The following is a 20002-nucleotide window of genomic DNA, read 5'->3' as shown; positions in this document are numbered from 1 at the left end:
AAGGATACCAAAAACTTTCTGCAGCATTGAAGGTCCCCAGGAGCACAGTGGCCTCCATCATTCTTAAATGGAAGAAGTTTGAAACTACCAAGACTCTTCCCAGAGCTGTTCGCCTGGCCAAATCGAACAATCGCGGGAGAAGGGCCTTGGTCAGGGAGGTGACCAAGAACCCGATGGTCACTCTGACAGAGCTCCAGAGTTCCTCGACCATCTCTGCAGCACTACACAAATCAGGCCTTTATGGTAGAGTGGCCAGACAGAAGCCACTCCTCAGTAAAAGGCACATGACAGCTTGCTTGGAGTTTGCCAATAGTCACCTGATTCTCTGGTCTGATGAAACCAAGATTGAACTCCTTGGCCTGATTGCCAAGCGTCACGTCTGGAGGAAACCTGGCACCATCCCTACGGTGAAGCATGGTGTTGGCACCATCATGCTGTGGGAGTGTTTTTCAGCGGCAGGGACTGGGAGACTAGTCCGGATCATGGGAAAGATGAATGGAGCAAAGTACAGAGATCCTTGATGGAAAAGCTTGAGAGGATCTGCAGAGAAGAATGGGAGAAACTCCCCAAATACAGGTGTGCCAAGCTTGTAGCGTCACACCCAAGAAGACTTGAGGCTGTAATCTCTGCCAAAGGTGCTTCAACAAAGTACTGAGTAAAGGGTCTGAATACTCATGTAAATGTGATATTTCAGTTGTTTTTTTTAATAAATTTGCATCGATTTCTAAAAACCTGTTTTTGCTTTGTCATTATGGGGTATTGTGTGTAGATTGATGAGGGGGGAGGAAACAACCATTTAACCCATTTGACAATGGGGCTGTAATGTAAGAAAACGTGTAAAAAGTTGAGTGGTCTGAATACACTGTGTATCTCTTTATGGTGAACCCAATATGCACGTCTGCTTCCGGGACTTCTCACTAGACCTTTTAAGGATGCAGTTGTTTCGTGTTGTCACTCTCAGCGGGGTTGGAAAACAAACCGATGCGTCCGGTTTTCAGGGGAAAGAGGAAGGGTCTGTGACGCGAGGCGACACTTCATCTTAAAGAGATTCTGCGGTACTTTTATATATATGTCCCAAATGTGCTGATATGGGCACCAACTTTTATTTGTATTTTTTTTTTGCTCTTTCTCTCTCTACTGTGTGTGTGTGTGTGTGTGTGTGTGTGTGTGTGTGTGTGTGTGTGTGTGTGTCGCTAGCTGTGTCGTAGAGAATCGTAACAAAATTTAACACTTACAAGAACTTGTGAATTCAATATAGGCTTTTAATACAAACATATCAGAAGCCTAGATGGTCCGCGGAGAACACACTTTTCTAGAGCACTGGCTCTGATTTATACACATACAACATATGAGTCCATCCCACATGCAAATGAAGTTACTTCACTCAGTCCATCTGCCACCATTATATCCCAATCTGTGCATCCTGCTTGTTCAGCTCGATAACGACCAAACCTGCTTTCAGTTAAGTTATAATAGTGGCAGGATGTCTTCATGTCCCCAAAATAATACATGCCCATCTTATGCTATGGGCCCCCTTACGTTCAGCCTGGTGTGTTCTTTTGGTATGTCTGTCCTTATTAGGACTCGTAGACTGTCTCTTCTGACATTCCTTCAGCATCTTCATGTCCTAAAAATATATGTCCTATGTCTATTGTCCATCAGTTGGTCATTTGGCTGACTCCCTCCTTTGTATGTCCCTCTGACCTTGGTTTGTCCAGCTGTCCTATGCTCTCATGGCCTTACTCTGGCCTCCTGTCCTATACAATAGACAATGCATTTTACCAGAATGGCAAATACGCTGAGAGTGCATCTTTCTCTTGTGTTACAGTATTATGTTTCTCCCTATATGTACATCTTTCTCCCACAGCTGTCACTCAAATGGCGAGGGGCTGAAGCTCATTGGCTAAAACTCGAATTGCTCCGGGGCGGGCCCAAGTGGGGGGGTGGTAGTAAACGTTACCGCACATCTTCCAGAAAACGGCTTTCAGACTAGGATTTTCTTCTCATAGATTATGCATGTATGAACTACACACAATGACACATCCAGCCCAAAGCGGGAGGTTTAAAATACTTAATTGTCACCAATGTACCGGAGTATGTCTTTAACTCCTCCTCCACATTGACTGGATTGGTTGAAAAATGCAGAAGAGAAAAAAAGTTTGTTTTTTTTCTCATCAGGACCAGAATGAATGAAAACCTGCGATGTTAGGTTAATGTCAGGCTTATTTTAAACCTGCGATGTTAGGTTAATGTCAGGCTTATTTTAAACCTGCGATGTTAGGTTAATGTCAGGCTTATTTTAAACCTGCGATGTTAGGTTAATGTCAGGCTAATTTTAAACCTGCGACGTTAGGTTAATGTCAGGCTTATTTTAAACCTGCGATGTTAGGTTAATGTCAGGCTAATTTTAAACCTGCGACGTTAGGTTAATGTCAGGCTTATTTTAAACCTGCGATGTTAGGTTAATGTCAGGCTTATTTTAAACCTGCGACGTTAGGTTAATGTCAGGCTTATTTTAAACCTGCGATGTTAGGTTAATGTCAGGCTTATTTTAAACCTGCGACGTTAGGTTAATGTCAGGCTTATTTTAAACCTGCGACGTTAGGTTAATGTCAGGCTTATTTCAAACCTGCGACGTTAGGTTAATGTCAGGCTAATTTTAAACCTGCTATGATAGGTTAATGTCAGGCTAATTTTAAACCTGCTGTGTTATCGGTGGGTCCCCCACGGGATGGTTTAGCTAACGTAGGCTAATGCGATTGGCATGAGGTTGTAAGTAACAAGAACATTTCCCAGGACATAGAAATCTCTGATATTGGCAGAAAGCTTAAATTCTTGTTAATCTAACTGCACTGTCCAATTTACAGTAGCTATTAGTCAAATAATATCATGCTATTGTTTGTGGAGAGTGCACAGTTTTGAAAAGTTATTAATAAACAAATTAGGCACATTTGGGCAGTGTTGACACATTTTTTGTTACATAATTGAAATGCCATCTAGTGGCCAAAATCTAAATTGCACCTTGGCTGGATCTTGCATTTCAAAGATGATGATACAAAAATAAATACAAAACAATCGGTTGTGTTTCTTTCTTTGTTTTATCTTTTACCATATCTAAAGTGTTATATTCTCCTACATTCATTTCACATTTCCACAAACTTCAAAGTGTTTCCTTTCAAATGGTATCAAGAATTATGCATATCCTTACTTCAGGTCCTGAGCTACAGGCAGTTAGATTCGGGTATGTCTGATCCTTAAATTAATATTGAGTGTATGGTACTAAAACAAAGATTTCACAAGTCTTGATGTTTCAGCAACATGGCCTTCGTCAGGGAGTACAACTGGTGGTTTGGCAATAACATATTTCATCTTTCCCAGGATTGAGATCCCTGAGCCAGAGCCCACAGAGGCAGACAAACAGGCTCTATGGAATGGGGATCAGCCAATGGCTGCAGAGCTACAGAGGTTCCGCAGGGAGTACGTCCAACCCGTCCAACTCAGGTTTGATCACTATTCCATTGTCCAATGAGCCTGCATCCCACCATAACACTCTCCAATCAGATTCCATCCCACCTGGGTTGGGCGGGTTTCTAGTAGAGTAATTCCACCGTCACCATGTCTGTGGTATTTTACCCTCTTCTTCAATTCTCCTCTCTCTCTCTCTCTCTCTCTCTCTCTGTGTCTCTCTCTCTCTTTGTCTCTCTGTCTGTTTCTCTGTCTCGCGCTCTCCTCCCCCTTCTCTCTATAATATTACTCTCCCCTATCTCTCTGTCTCTGTGTCTGTCACTCTCTCTCAGGGTTCTGAATGTGTTTCGTCAGTGGGTGGAACATCATTTTTATGACTTTGAGAACGACCCCGAGCTACGAGGCAAACTGGAGGAGTACATCAGCAGCATTCTACAACTCCGAGGTCGGGCCCCCCCCCCACCCCCTTTTTAAAAACCAATATGTACACTTGTTTTATTTACCAGACACTGTTATTGTGAGAGTGATGTTTATTTGCCGTTTGTAATAAATACATTGGAAAGTGTGACACAGATTCTCAAAAACTCTGGCTTCTAACCTCTTGCCAGTCAAGACGGGGACAAAGGTCATGTTTTATATGTGCTGCACCATGCGGCTGACCCTGTACAGAGACACATTTCCTGTCTCTGAAAAAGTCCTCCTTTCTTGACCAGGAAAGTCAATGAGAAAGTGGGTGGAGTCCATCAACAAGATCATCAAGAGGAAGATGCAGACTCAGTCCAACGGGGTCAGCCACAACATCACCTTCGAGAGCCCGCCCCCGCCCATCGAGTGGCACATCAGCCGCCTGGGTCAGACGGACACCTTTGACCTCATGACCCTTCACCCCATAGAGATCGCCCGCCAGCTCACTCTTCTGGAGTCTGAACTGTACAGGTGAGACCACTGTTACCATGGTGACACCTACTAAGTATACCACTCATATACCTTACTCTACCTTCCACTACTATAATATTACTCTACCTGCCACTACTATAATATTACTATACCACTACTATAATATTACTCTACCACTACTATAATATTACTCTACCTACCACTACTATAATATTACTCTACCACTACTATAATATTACTCTACCACTACTATAATATTACTCTACCACTACTATAATATTACTCTACCACTACTATAATATTACTCTACCTTCCACTACTATAATATTACTCTACCTACCACTACTATAATATTACTCTACCTTCCACTACTATAATATTACTCTACCTGCCACTACTATAATATTACTATACCACTACTATAATATTACTCTACCACTACTATAATATTACTCTACCTACCACTACTATAATATTACTCTACCACTACTATAATATTACTCTACCACTACTATAATATTACTCTACCACTACTATAATATTACTCTACCACTACTATAATATTACTATACCACTACTATAATATTACTCTACCTACCACTACTATAATATTACTCTACCTACCACTACTATAATATTACTATACCACTACTATAATATTACTATACCACTACTATAATATTACTCTACCACTACTATAATATTACTCTACCTGCCACTACTATAATATTACTATACCACTACTATAATATTACTCTACCACTACTATAATATTACTCTACCACTACTATAATATTACTCTACCTGCCACTACTATAATATTACTCTACCACTACTATAATATCACTCTACCTTCCACTACTATAATATTACTCTACCACTACTATAATATTACTATACCACTACTATAATATTACTCTACCTTCCACTACTATAATATTACTATACCACTACTATAATATTACTCTACCTTCCACTACTATAATATTACTCTACCTTCCACTACTATAATATTACTATACCACTACTATAATATTACTCTACCTTCCACTACTATAATATTACTCTACCTGCCACTACTATAATATTACTCTACCACTACTATAATATTACTCTACCTTCCACTACTATAATATTACTATACCACTACTATAATATTACTCTACCACTACTATAATATTACTCTACCTTCCACTACTATAATATTACTATACCACTACTATAATATTACTCTACCTACCACTACTATAATATTACTCTACCTGCCACTACTATAATATTACTCTACCACTACTATAATATTACTATACCACTACTATAATATTACTCTACCTACCACTACTATAATATTACTCTACCTGCCACTACTATAATATTACTCTACCTGCCACTACTATAATATTACTCTACCTGCCACTACTATAATATTACTCTACCTGCCACTACTATAATATTACTCTACCACTACTATAATATTACTCTACCTGCCACTACTATAATATTACTCTGCCACTACTATAATATTACTCTACCACTACTATAATATTACTCTACCTTCCACTACTATAATATTACTCTGCCACTACTATAATATTACTCTACCTTCCACTACTATAATATTACTCTACCACTACTATAATATTACTCTACCACTACCATAATATTACTCTACCTTCCACTACTATAATATTACTCTACCTTCCACTACTATAATATTACTATAATATTACTATACCACTACTATAATATTACTATACCACTACTATAATATTACTATACCTTCCACTACTATAATATTACTATAATATTACTATACCACTACTATAATATTACTCTACCTGCCACTACTATAATATTACTATACCTTCCACTACTATAATATTACTCTACCTGCCACTACTATAATATTACTCTACCTGCCACTACTATAATATTACTCTACCTTCCACTACTATAATATTACTATACCTTCCACTACTATAATATTACTCTACCTTCCACTACTATAATATTACTCTACCTGTCACTACTATAATATTACTATACCACTACTATAATATTACTCTACCACTACTATAATATTACTCTACCTGCCACTACTATAATATTACTCTACCTGCCATTACTATAATATTACTATACCTTCCACTACTATAATATTACTCTACCTGCCACTACTATATTATTACTCTACCTGCCACTACTATAATATTACTCTACCTTCCACTACTATAATATTACTATACCTTCCACTACTATAATATTACTCTACCTTCCACTACTATAATATTACTCTACCTGTCACTACTATAATATTACTCTACCTGTCACTACTATAATATTACTATACCACTACTATAATATTACTCTACCTTCCACTACTATAATATTACTCTACCTTCCACTACTATAATATTACTCTACCTGTCACTACTATAATATTACTCTACCTACCACTACTATAATATTACTATACCACTACTATAATATTACTCTACCTACCACTACTATAATATTACTCTACCTTCCACTACTATAATATTACTATAATATTACTCTACCTGCCACTACTATAATATTACTCTACCTGCCACTACTATAATATTACTATACCACTACTATAATATTACTCTACCTGCCACTACTATAATATTACTCTACCTGCCACTACTATAATATTACTCTACCACTACTATAATATTACTTTACCTTCCACTACTATAATATTACTCTACCACTACTATAATATTACTCTACCTGCCACTACTATAATATTACTCTACCTGCCACTACTATAATATTACTCTACCACTACTATAATATTACTCTACCTACCACTACTATAATATTACTCTACCTTCCACTACTATAATATTACTATACCACTACTATAATATTACTCTACCACTACTATAATATTACTCTACCACTACTATAATATTACTATACCTTCCACTACTATAATATTACTCTACCTACCACTACTATAATATTACTCTACCTACCACTACTATAATATTACTATACCACTACTATAATATTACTCTACCTGCCACTACTATAATATTACTCTACCTGCCACTACTATAATATTACTCTACCACTACTATAATATTACTTTACCTTCCACTACTATAATATTACTCTACCACTACTATAATATTACTCTACCTGCCACTACTATAATATTACTCTACCACTACTATAATATTACTTTACCTTCCACTACTATAATATTACTCTACCACTACTATAATATTACTCTACCTTCCACTACTATAATATTACTCTACCTTCCACTACTATAATATTACTCTACCTACCACTACTATAATATTACTATACCACTACTATAATATTACTCTACCACTACTATAATATTACTCTACCTTCCACTACTATAATATTACTCTACCTTCCACTACTATAATATTACTCTACCTACCACTACTATAATATTACTCTACCTACCACTACTATAATATTACTTTACCTTCCACTACTATAATATTACTCTACCACTACTATAATATTACTCTACCTGCCACTACTATAATATTACTATAATATTACTATAATATTACTATACCACTACTATAATATTACTCTACCTTCCACTACTATAATATTACTCTACCTGCCACTACTATAATATTACTCTACCTGCCACTACTATAATATTACTCTACCTACCACTACTATAATATTACTCTACCTGCCACTACTATAATATTACTCTACCTGCCACTACTATAATATTACTCTACCTGCCACTACTATAATATTACTCTACCTGCCACTACTATAATATTACTCTACCTTCCACTACTATAATATTACTCTACCTTCCACTACTATAATATTACTATACCACTACTATAATATTACTCTACCTACCACTACTATAATATTACTCTACCTTCCACTACTATAATATTACTATACCACTACTATAATATTACTCTACCTACCACTACTATAATATTACTCTACCTTCCACTACTATAATATTACTATACCACTACTATAATATTACTATACCTACCACTACTATAATATTACTATACCACTACTATAATATTACTCTACCTGCCACTACTATAATATTACTCTACCTGCCACTACTATAATATTACTCTACCACTACTATAATATTACTTTACCTTCCACTACTATAATATTACTCTACCTTCCACTACTATAATATTACTCTACCTTCCACTACTATAATATTACTATACCTGCCACTACTATAATATTACTCTACCTACCACTACTATAATATTACTCTACCTGCCACTACTATAATATTACTCTACCTTCCACTACTATAATATTACTATAATATTACTATACCACTACTATAATATTACTCTACCTGCCACTACTATAATATTACTCTACCTGCCACTACTATATTATTACTCTACCTGCCACTACTATAATATTACTCTACCTGCCACTACTATAATATTACTCTACCTGCCACTACTATAATATTACTCTACCTGCCACTACTATAATATTACTCTACCTGCCACTACTATAATATTACTATACCTACCACTACTATAATATTACTCTACCTTCCACTACTATAATATTACTCTACCTTCCACTACTATAATATTACTCTACCTACCACTACTATAATATTACTATACCACTACTATAATATTACTCTACCTACCACTACTATAATATTACTCTACCTTCCACTACTATAATATTACTCTACCTGCCACTACTATAATATTACTATACCACTACTATAATATTACTCTACCACTACTATAATATTACTCTACCTTCCACTACTATAATATTACTATACCACTACTATAATATTACTATACCACTACTATAATATTACTCTACCTTCCACTACTATAATATTACTCTACCTACCACTACTATAATATTACTATACCACTACTATAATATTACTATACCACTACTATAATATTACTCTACCTTCCACTACTATAATATTACTCTACCTTCCACTACTATAATATTACTATACCACTACTATAATATTACTCTACCTTCCACTACTATAATATTACTCTACCTTCCACTACTATAATATTACTATACCACTACTATAATATTACTATACCACTACTATAATATTACTATACCACTACTATAATATTACTATACCACTACTATAATATTACTATACCACTACTATAATATTACTATACCACTACTATAATATTACTATACCACTACTATAATATTACTATACCACTACTATAATATTACTATACCACTACTATAATATTACTCTACCTTCCACTACTATAATATTACTCTACCTGCCACTACTATAATATTACTCTACCTACCACTACTATAATATTACTCTACCACTACTATAATATTACTATACCACTACTATAATAGTACTCTACCTGCCACTACTATAATATTACTCTACCTTCCACTACTATAATATTACTCTACCTTCCACTACTATAATATTACTCTACCTTCCACTACTATAATATTACTCTACCTACCACTACTATAATATTACTCTACCTGCCACTACTATAATATTACTCTACCTGCCACTACTATAATATTACTCTACCTGCCACTACTATAATATTACTCTACCTGCCACTACTATAATATTACTCTACCTTCCACTACTATAATATTACTCTACCTGCCACTACTATAATATTGCTATATCACTACTATAATATTACTCTACCACTACTATAATATTACTCTACCTACCACTACTATAATATTACTCTACCTACCACTACTATAATATTACTCTACCTTCCACTACTATAATATTACTCTACCTACCACTACTATAATATTACTATACCACTACTATAATATTACTCTACCTGCCACTACTATAATATTACTATACCACTACTATAATATTACTCTACCTACCACTACTATAATATTACTCTACCTTCCACTACTATAATATTACTCTACCTGCCACTACTATAATATTACTATACCACTACTATAATATTACTCTACCTACCACTACTATAATATTACTCTACCTTCCACTACTATAATATTACTCTACCTTCCACTACTATAATATTACTATACCACTACTATAATATTACTCTACCTGCCACTACTATAATATTACTATACCACTACTATAATATTACTATACCACTACTATAATATTACTATACCACTACTATAATATTACTATACCACTACTATAATATTACTATACCACTACTATAATATTACTATACCACTACTATAATATTACTATACCACTACTATAATATTACTATACCACTACTATAATATTACTATACCACTACTATAATATTACTCTACCTTCCACTACTATAATATTACTCTACCTGCCACTACTATAATATTACTCTACCTACCACTACTATAATATTACTCTACCTTCCACTACTATAATATTACTCTACCTGCCACTACTATAATATTACTCTACCACTACTATAATATTACTATACCACTACTATAATATTACTCTACCTGCCACTACTATAATATTACTCTACCTTCCACTACTATAATATTACTCTACCACTACTATAATATTACTCTACCTTCCACTACTATAATATTACTCTACCTACCACTACTATAATATTACTCTACCTGCCACTACTATAATATTACTCTACCTGCCACTACTATAATATTACTCTACCTGCCACTACTATAATATTACTCTACCTGCCACTACTATAATATTACTCTACCTTCCACTACTATAATATTACTCTACCTGCCACTACTATAATATTGCTATATCACTACTATAATATTACTCTACCACTACTATAATATTACTCTACCTGCCACTACTATAATATTACTATACCACTACTATAATATTACTCTACCTACCACTACTATAATATTACTCTACCTTCCACTACTATAATATTACTCTACCTTCCACTACTATAATATTACTATACCACTACTATAATATTACTCTACCTGCCACTACTATAATATTACTATACCACTACTATAATATTACTATACCACTACTATAATATTACTATACCACTACTATAATATTACTATACCACTACTATAATATTACTATACCACTACTATAATATTACTATACCACTACTATAATATTACTATACCACTACTATAATATTACTATACCACTACTATAATATTACTATACCACTACTATAATATTACTCTACCTTCCACTACTATAATATTACTCTACCTGCCACTACTATAATATTACTCTACCTACCACTACTATAATATTACTCTACCTTCCACTACTATAATATTACTCTACATGCCACTACTATAATATTACTCTACCACTACTATAATATTACTATACCACTACTATAATATTACTCTACCTGCCACTACTATAATATTACTCTACCTTCCACTACTATAATATTACTCTACCACTACTATAATATTACTCTACCTTCCACTACTATAATATTACTCTACCTACCACTACTATAATATTACTCTACCTGCCACTACTATAATATTACTCTACCTGCCACTACTATAATATTACTCTACCTGCCACTACTATAATATTACTCTACCTTCCACTACTATAATATTACTCTACCTTCCACTACTATAATATTACTCTACCTGCCACTACTATAATATTACTCTACCACTACTATAATATTACTCTACCACTACTATAATATTACTCTACCTACCACTACTATAATATTACTCTACCTACCACTACTATAATATTACTCTACCTTCCACTACTATAATATTACTCTACCTACCACTACTATAATATTACTATACCACTACTATAATATTACTCTACCTTCCACTACTATAATATTACTATACCACTACTATAATATTACTCTACCTTCCACTACTATAATATTACTCTACCTTCCACTACTATAATATTACTCTACCTGCCACTACTATAATATTACTATACCACTACTATAATATTACTCTACCTACCACTACTATAATATTACTCTACCTTCCACTACTATAATATTACTCTACCTTCCACTACTATAATATTACTATACCACTACTATAATATTACTCTACCTGCCACTACTATAATATTACTATACCACTACTATAATATTACTATACCACTACTATAATATTACTCTACCTGCCACTACTATAATATTACTATACCACTACTATAATATTACTCTACCTACCACTACTATAATATTACTATACCTTCCACTACTATAATATTACTATACCTTCCACTACTATAATATTACTATAATATTACTGTAATATTACTCTACCATTACCACAGTACCCAGCTCACCCTGCTGGAGTCTAGTCTTTAGGTGAGACGCCTATAGCACATACACATCTGGTAGTTTGAGGAAGTCGGTGATATGTTCCCAAAACTATAATCTCCTACTAACACAGTGCTCTAAGAGTTATAGACTTGACACTTTGCCAAATATATTTTTTTACGTGTGTTTAGGAGTGCGTGGTCCAATTGAGTTTGTGCACATGCTAACTTCCTCATGGAAATATGCAAATACATGCTACAACAGGCCAATAGGATCTCGACAGCTCGTGCTTTGGCTTTGCCCACCTCCTTGCTTGTTCTGCCCAATATGCTAATTTTGCTCCCACTGTAAACGACACAGATTAACCATCTTGGGTTTGTTATAAACATCTTTGCTTTTCTGAAGCCCTCTGACCATGTTCTGTCTGTACTGGGGCCATTCTGAAGGACTCTGACCATGTTCTGTCTGTACTGGGGCCATTCTGAGAAGTGTGGTACTGTGCTTGTCAAGTGTTATTGTCAACCATGTTGTATGGGTAATGGTGTTGTTTGGGTAATGGTGTTGTTTGGGTAATGGTGTTGTACGGGTAATGGTGTTGTACGGGTAATGGTGTTGTACGGGTAATGGTGTTGTACGGGTAATGGTGTTGCACGGGTAATGGTGTTGCACGGGTAATGGTGTTGCACGGGTAATGGTGTTGCACGGGTAATGGTGTTGCACGGGTAATGCTGTTGTCAGTAAGGTTGTTGTATGGGTAATGCTGTTGTATGGGTAATGTTGTTGTATGGGTAATGTTGTTGTACGGGTAATGTTGTTGTCAGTAATGTTGTTGTACGGGTAATGTTGTTGTACGGGTAATGTTGTTGTACGGGTAATGCTGTTATCAGTAATGTTGTTGTACGGGTAATGTTGTTGTACGGGTAATGTTGTTGTACGGGTAATGTTGTTGTACGGGTAATGTTGTTATCAGTAATGATGTTGTACGGGTAATGTTGTTGTACGGGTAATGTTGTTGTACGGGTAATGCTGTTGTCAGTAATGTTGTTGTACGGGTAATGTTGTTGTACGGGTAATGTTGTTGTACGGGTAATGTTGTTGTACGGGTAATGTTGTTGTACGGGTAATGTTGTTGTACGGGTAATGTTGTTGTACGGGTAATGTTGTTGTACGGGTAATGTTGTTGTACGGGTAATGTTGTTGTACGGGTAATGTTGTTGTACGGGTAATGTTGTTGTACGGGTAATGTTGTTGTACGGGTAATGTTGTTGTCAGTAATGTTATTGTCAGTAATGTTATTGACGTGTGTGTGTCCTCTGCAGGGCTGTGAGGCCGTCTGAGCTGGTGGGGAGTGTGTGGACTAAAGAGGACAAGGAGAACAACTCTCCCAACCTGCTGAGGATGATCCGTCACACCACTAACCTCACGCTGTGGTTCGAGAAGTGAGTAGTTCTACCACTCACCCAAGCCCTGGGGTTCAGAGGTTAGCTGGGTCCGTTTCAGTAGGTGGGAAACGTTTTTAGAAACAGTCAAATAGAGCCATACTACCTGAACTTGTCCAATAAGAACACAGGTTTTCATTTTCTATTGCCAAAACGTTTTGCTACGGTGTGGACTAATGAACATCTCCCTGCTGTGAACTCAGTCAGTAACATTAATACTGAGATCCATTTCCTCTCTGTCTCTCTCTGTCTCCCGTCTCTCTCTGTCTCTCGTCTCTCTCTCTCTCTCCTGTCTCTCTCTGTCTCTCTCTGTCTCTCGTCTGTCTCCCGTCTCTGTCTCTCTGTCTCCCGTCTCTCTCTGTCTCTGTCTCCCGTCTCTCTCTGTCTCCCGTCTGTCTCTGTCTCTCTCACTGTCTCTCTCGCCTCTCTCTCTCGCGCTCTCTCTCTCTCTCTCTCTCTCTCGGTCTCTCTCCCTCTCTCGGTCTGTCTGTCTCTCTCGGTCTGTCTCTCTCGGTCTCTCTCTCTCTCTCTCTCTCTCTCTCTCTCTCTCTCTCTCTCGGTCTGTCTCTCTCTCGGTCTGTCTCTCGTCTCTCACTCTGTCTCAGGTGTATTGTGGAAGCAGAGAACCTGGATGAGAGAGTAGCTGTGTTAACGCGGGTCATTGAGATCCTGCAGGTGTTTCAGGAGCTCAACAACTTCAATGGTGTTCTGGAGGTGGTCTCTGCCATCAACTCTGTCCCCGTCTACCGGCTCGACCACACCTTCGAGGTGATCGCACAGCCAGACATACACAAACAGACGCACCGTCAAGGTGAACACAGCCCAGACATGTACCTTGGGGTGACGGCCCAAATGGTACACTGTTCCCTATATAGAGAGCATAGGTTGCCAATTCAGGATAAAAGTAGTGCACTATGTAGGGAATAGGGTGCCATTTGGGACAAAAATGTCAGTTTAACCAACCATTACTGTTTGTAGCAGAACCTGGATGCAAGGTTGCCGTCAATCCAGAAGTAAACTGGTATATTCTGTTTCAATCCAGAAGTAAACGGGTACATTCCGTTTCAATCCAGAAGTAAACGGGTATATTCCGTTTCAATCCAGTCGTAAACGGGTATATTCCGTTTCAATCCAGAAGTAAACGGGTATATTCCGTTTCAATCCAGTCGTAAACGGGTATATTCCGTTTCAATCCAGAAGTAAACGGGTATATTCCGTTTCAATCCAGTCGTAAACGGGTATATTCCGTTTCAATCCAGTAAAACGGGTATATTCCGTTTCAATCCAGAAGTAAACGGGTATATTCCGTTTCAATCCAGAAGTAAACGGGTATATTCCGTTTCAATCCAGTCGTAAACGGGTATATTCCGTTTCAATCCAGAAGTAAACGGGTATATTCCGTTTCAATCCAGAAGTAAACGGGTATATTCCGTTTCAATCCAGAAGTAAACGGGTATATTCCGTTTCAATCCAGAAGTAAACGGGTATATTCCGTTTCAATCCAGAAGTAAACGGGTATATTCCGTTTCAATCCAGAAGTAAACGGGTATATTCCGTTTCAATCCAGAAGTAAACGGGTATATTCCGTTTCAATCCAGAAGTAAACTGGTATATTCCGTTTCAATCCCGTAGTAAACTGGTATATTCTGTTTCAATCCAGAAGTAAACTGGTATATTCTGTTTCAATCCCGTAGTAAACTGGTATATTCCGTTTCAATCCAGAAGTAAACTGGTATATTCCGTCTCAATCCAGAAGTAAACGGGTACATTCCGTTTCAATCCAGAAGTAAACGGGTACATTCCGTTTCAATCCAGAAGTAAACTGGTATATTCCGTTTCAATCCAGAAGTAAACTGGTATATTCCGTTTCAATCCCGTAGTAAACTGGTATATTCCGTTTCAATCCAGAAGTAAACTGGTATATTCCGTTTCATACAATGAAATAGAATTGTCCCCCAATCCTGCCAGCATGCAATGTGTAATGTCGGGTGCCTACTGTCGGGTGCCTACTGTCGGGTGCCTACTGTCGGGTGCCTACTGTCGGGTGCCTACTGTCGGGTGCCTACTGTCTGGTGCCTACTGTCTGGTGCCTACTGTCTGGTGCCTACTGTCTGGTGCCTAATGTCTGGTGCCTACTGTCTGGTGCCTACTGTCTGGTGCCTAATGTCTGGTGCCTAATGTCTGGTGCCTAATGTCGGGTGCCTACTGTCGGGTGCCTACTGTCGGGTGCCTACTGTCGGGTGCCTACTGTCTGGTGCCTACTGTCTGGTGCCTACTGTCTGGTGCCTACTGTCTGGTGCCTACTGTCTGGTGCCTAATGTCTGGTGCCTACTGTCTGGTGCCTAATGTTGGTGCCTACTGTCTGGTGCCTAATGTCTGGTGCCTAATGTCTGGTGCCTACTGTCTGGTGCCTACTGTCTGGTGCCTACTGTCGGGTGCCTACTGTCGGGTGCCTACTGTCGGGTGCCTACTGTCGGGTGCCTACTGTCGGGTGCCTACTGTCGGGTGCCTAATGTCGGGTGCCTACTGTCGGGTGCCTATTGAGCACTAAGACGATACATTTATTTGATTCGTCACGTCCAATCTCCTCCTCCAAAACCCATTGGATGAGAAAGTCAGAGGTCCCTCCCCTCTGACCTTCTCATCCAATGGGTTTTGGAGAAGGAGGCGAAGAATCAAGAAAATGCCATTGACCTTCTCCCAATCCTTTACCGAGCAGCAAGTTAACGAGAGATGTTGTTCTTGTCTTTCAGGCGGTCCCCGAGAGGAAGAAGAGGATCCTAGAGGAAGCAGTGGAACTGAGCCAGGACCATTTCAAGAAGTACCTGGCCAAGCTCAAGTCCATTAACCCGCCCTGCGTGCCTTTCTTTGGTAAGACCTTCCGGACAGACGGGAGCATACTGACACACAGTACTGACTGAACCCTACTGACCTGACACACAGTACTGACTGAACCCTACTGACTGAACCCTACTGACCTGACACACAGTACTGACTGAACCCTACTGACCTGACACACAGTACTGACTGAACCCTACTGACTGAACCCTACTGACCTGACACACAGTACTGACTGAACCCTACTGACTGAACCCTACTGACCTGACACACAGTACTGACTGAACCCTACTGACTGAACCCTACTGACCTGACACACAGTACTGACTGAACCCTACTGACTGAACCCTACTGACCTGACACACAGTACTGACTGAACCCTACTGACTGAACCCTACTGACCTGACACACAGTACTGACTGAACCCTACTGACCTGACACACAGTACTGACTGAACCCTAATGACCCGACACACAGTACTGACTGAACCCTACTGACCCGACACACAGTACTGACTGAACCCTACTGACCCGACACACAGTACTGACTGAACCCTACTGACCCGACACACAGTACTGACTGAACCCTACTGACCCGACACACAGTACTGACTGAACCCTACTGACCCGACACACAGTACTGACTGAACCCTACTGACCCGACACACAGTACTGACTGAACCCTACTGACCCGACACACAGTACTGACTGAACCCTACTGACCCGACACACAGTACTGACTGAACCCTACTGACCCGACACACAGTACTGACTGAACCCTACTGACCCGACACACAGTACTGACTGAACCCTACTGACCCGACACACAGTACTGACTGAACCCTACTGACCCGACACACAGTACTGACTGAACCCTACTGACCCGACACACAGTACTGACTGAACCCTACTGACCCGACACACAGTACTGACTGAACCCTACTGACCCGACACACAGTACTGACTGAACCCTACTGACCCGACACACAGTACTGACTGAACCCTACTGACCCGACACACAGTACTGACTGAACCCTACTGACCCGACACACAGTACTGACTGAACCCTACTGACCCGACACACAGTACTGACTGAACCCTACTGACCCGACACACAGTACTGACTGAACCCTACTGACCCGACACACTGACTGAACCCTACTGACCCGACAGTACTGACTGAACCCTACTGACCCGACACACAGTACTGACTGAACCCTACTGACCCGACACACAGTACTGACTGAACCCTACTGACCCGACACACAGTACTGACTGAACCCTACTGACCCGACACACAGTACTGACTGAACCCTACTGACCCGACACACAGTACTGACTGAACCCTACTGACCCGACACACAGTACTGACTGAACCCTACTGACCCGACACACAGTACTGACTGAACCCTACTGACCCGACACACAGTACTGACTGAACCCTACTGACCCGACACACAGTACTGACTGAACCCTACTGACCCGACACACAGTACTGACTGAACCCTACTGACCCGACACACAGTACTGACTGAACCCTACTGACCCGACACACAGTACTGACTGAACCCTACTGACCCGACACACAGTACTGACTGAACCCTACTGACCCGACACACAGTACTGACTGAACCCTACTGACCCGACACACAGTACTGACTGAACCCTACTGACCCGACACACAGTACTGACTGAACCCTACTGACCCGACACACAGTACTGACTGAACCCTACTGACCCGACACACAGTACTGACTGAACCCTACTGACCCGACACACAGTACTGACTGAACCCTACTGACCCGACACACAGTACTGACTGAACCCTACTGACCCGACACACAGTACTGACTGAACCCTACTGACCCGACACACAGTACTGACTGAACCCTACTGACCCGACACAGTACTGACTGAACCCTACTGACCCGACACACAGTACTGACTGAACCCTACTGACCCGACACACAGTACTGACTGAACCCTACTGACCCGACACACAGTACTGACTGAACCCTACTGACCCGACACACAGTACTGACTGAACCCTACTGACCCGACACACAGTACTGACTGAACCCTACTGACCCGACACACAGTACTGACTGAACCCTACTGACCCGACACACAGTACTGACTGAACCCTACTGACCCGACACACAGTACTGACTGAACCCTACTGACCCGACACACAGTACTGACTGAACCCTACTGACCCGACACACAGTACTGACTGAACCCTACTGACCCGACACACAGTACTGACTGAACCCTACTGACCCGACACACAGTACTGACTGAACCCTACTGACCCGACACACAGTACTGACTGAACCCTACTGACCCGACACACAGTACTGACTGAACCCTACTGACCCGACACACAGTACTGACTGAACCCTACTGACCCGACACACAGTACTGACTGAACCCTACTGACCCGACACACAGTACTGACTGAACCCTACTGACCCGACACACAGTACTGACTGAACCCTACTGACCCGACACACAGTACTGACTGAACCCTACTGACCCGACACCCATCCAACATAGTTCCTGGAACCAGACTGTAAAGGACAATGAGAAAGGAATATGTTGAAGCCAGCACAGTACGGTTTGGGTCAGAATAATACTGTGAAAAGGGTATGAGGTGACACACGCATACCATCTGGCCCTGACCTACCTACCTGCCCCATCTACCTGACCAGGTATCTACCTGCCCCATCTACCTACCTGACCTGCCCCATCTACCTACCTGACCAGGTATCTACCTGCCCCATCTACCTACCTGACCTGCCCCATCTACCTACCTGACCAGGTATCTACCTGCCCCATCTACCTACCTGACCTGCCCCATCTACCTACCTGACCAGGTATCTACCTGCCCCGGTATCTACCTGACCTGCCCTACCTACCTGCCCCATCTACCTGACCAGGTATCTACCTGCCCTGCCCTACCTACCTGACCTGCCCCATCTACCTGACCAGGTATCTACCTGCCCTGCCCTACCTACCTGACCTGCCCTATCTACCTGACCCATCTACCTACCTG

The 20002-nt window shown here is 39.7% G+C and overlaps 1 protein-coding gene across 2 annotated transcripts in view; it reads left to right on the top strand.

The window, feature by feature from the left end:
* LOC135525487 (son of sevenless homolog 2-like) overlaps positions 1-20002 on the top strand; it is a 63365-nt gene that overhangs the window by 26709 nt on the left and 16654 nt on the right. For both annotated transcript variants that reach the window (XM_064953157.1, XM_064953156.1), the window contains 6 exons: positions 3379-3501; positions 3798-3910; positions 4179-4401; positions 13991-14110; positions 14716-14878; positions 16864-16981. In XM_064953157.1, coding sequence (XP_064809229.1) covers positions 3379-3501; positions 3798-3910; positions 4179-4401; positions 13991-14110; positions 14716-14878; positions 16864-16981 — 860 coding nt within the window. The remainder of the gene's footprint in view (positions 1-3378; positions 3502-3797; positions 3911-4178; positions 4402-13990; positions 14111-14715; positions 14879-16863; positions 16982-20002) is intronic.

Source organism: Oncorhynchus masou, chromosome 32 (assembly GCF_036934945.1).
Source record: "Oncorhynchus masou masou isolate Uvic2021 chromosome 32, UVic_Omas_1.1, whole genome shotgun sequence".
In the NCBI taxonomy this organism is placed as follows: Eukaryota; Metazoa; Chordata; class Actinopteri; order Salmoniformes; family Salmonidae; genus Oncorhynchus; species Oncorhynchus masou.
Note: the sequence above shows the minus strand (reverse complement) of the source record. Positions and strands in the feature narration are given on the sequence as shown.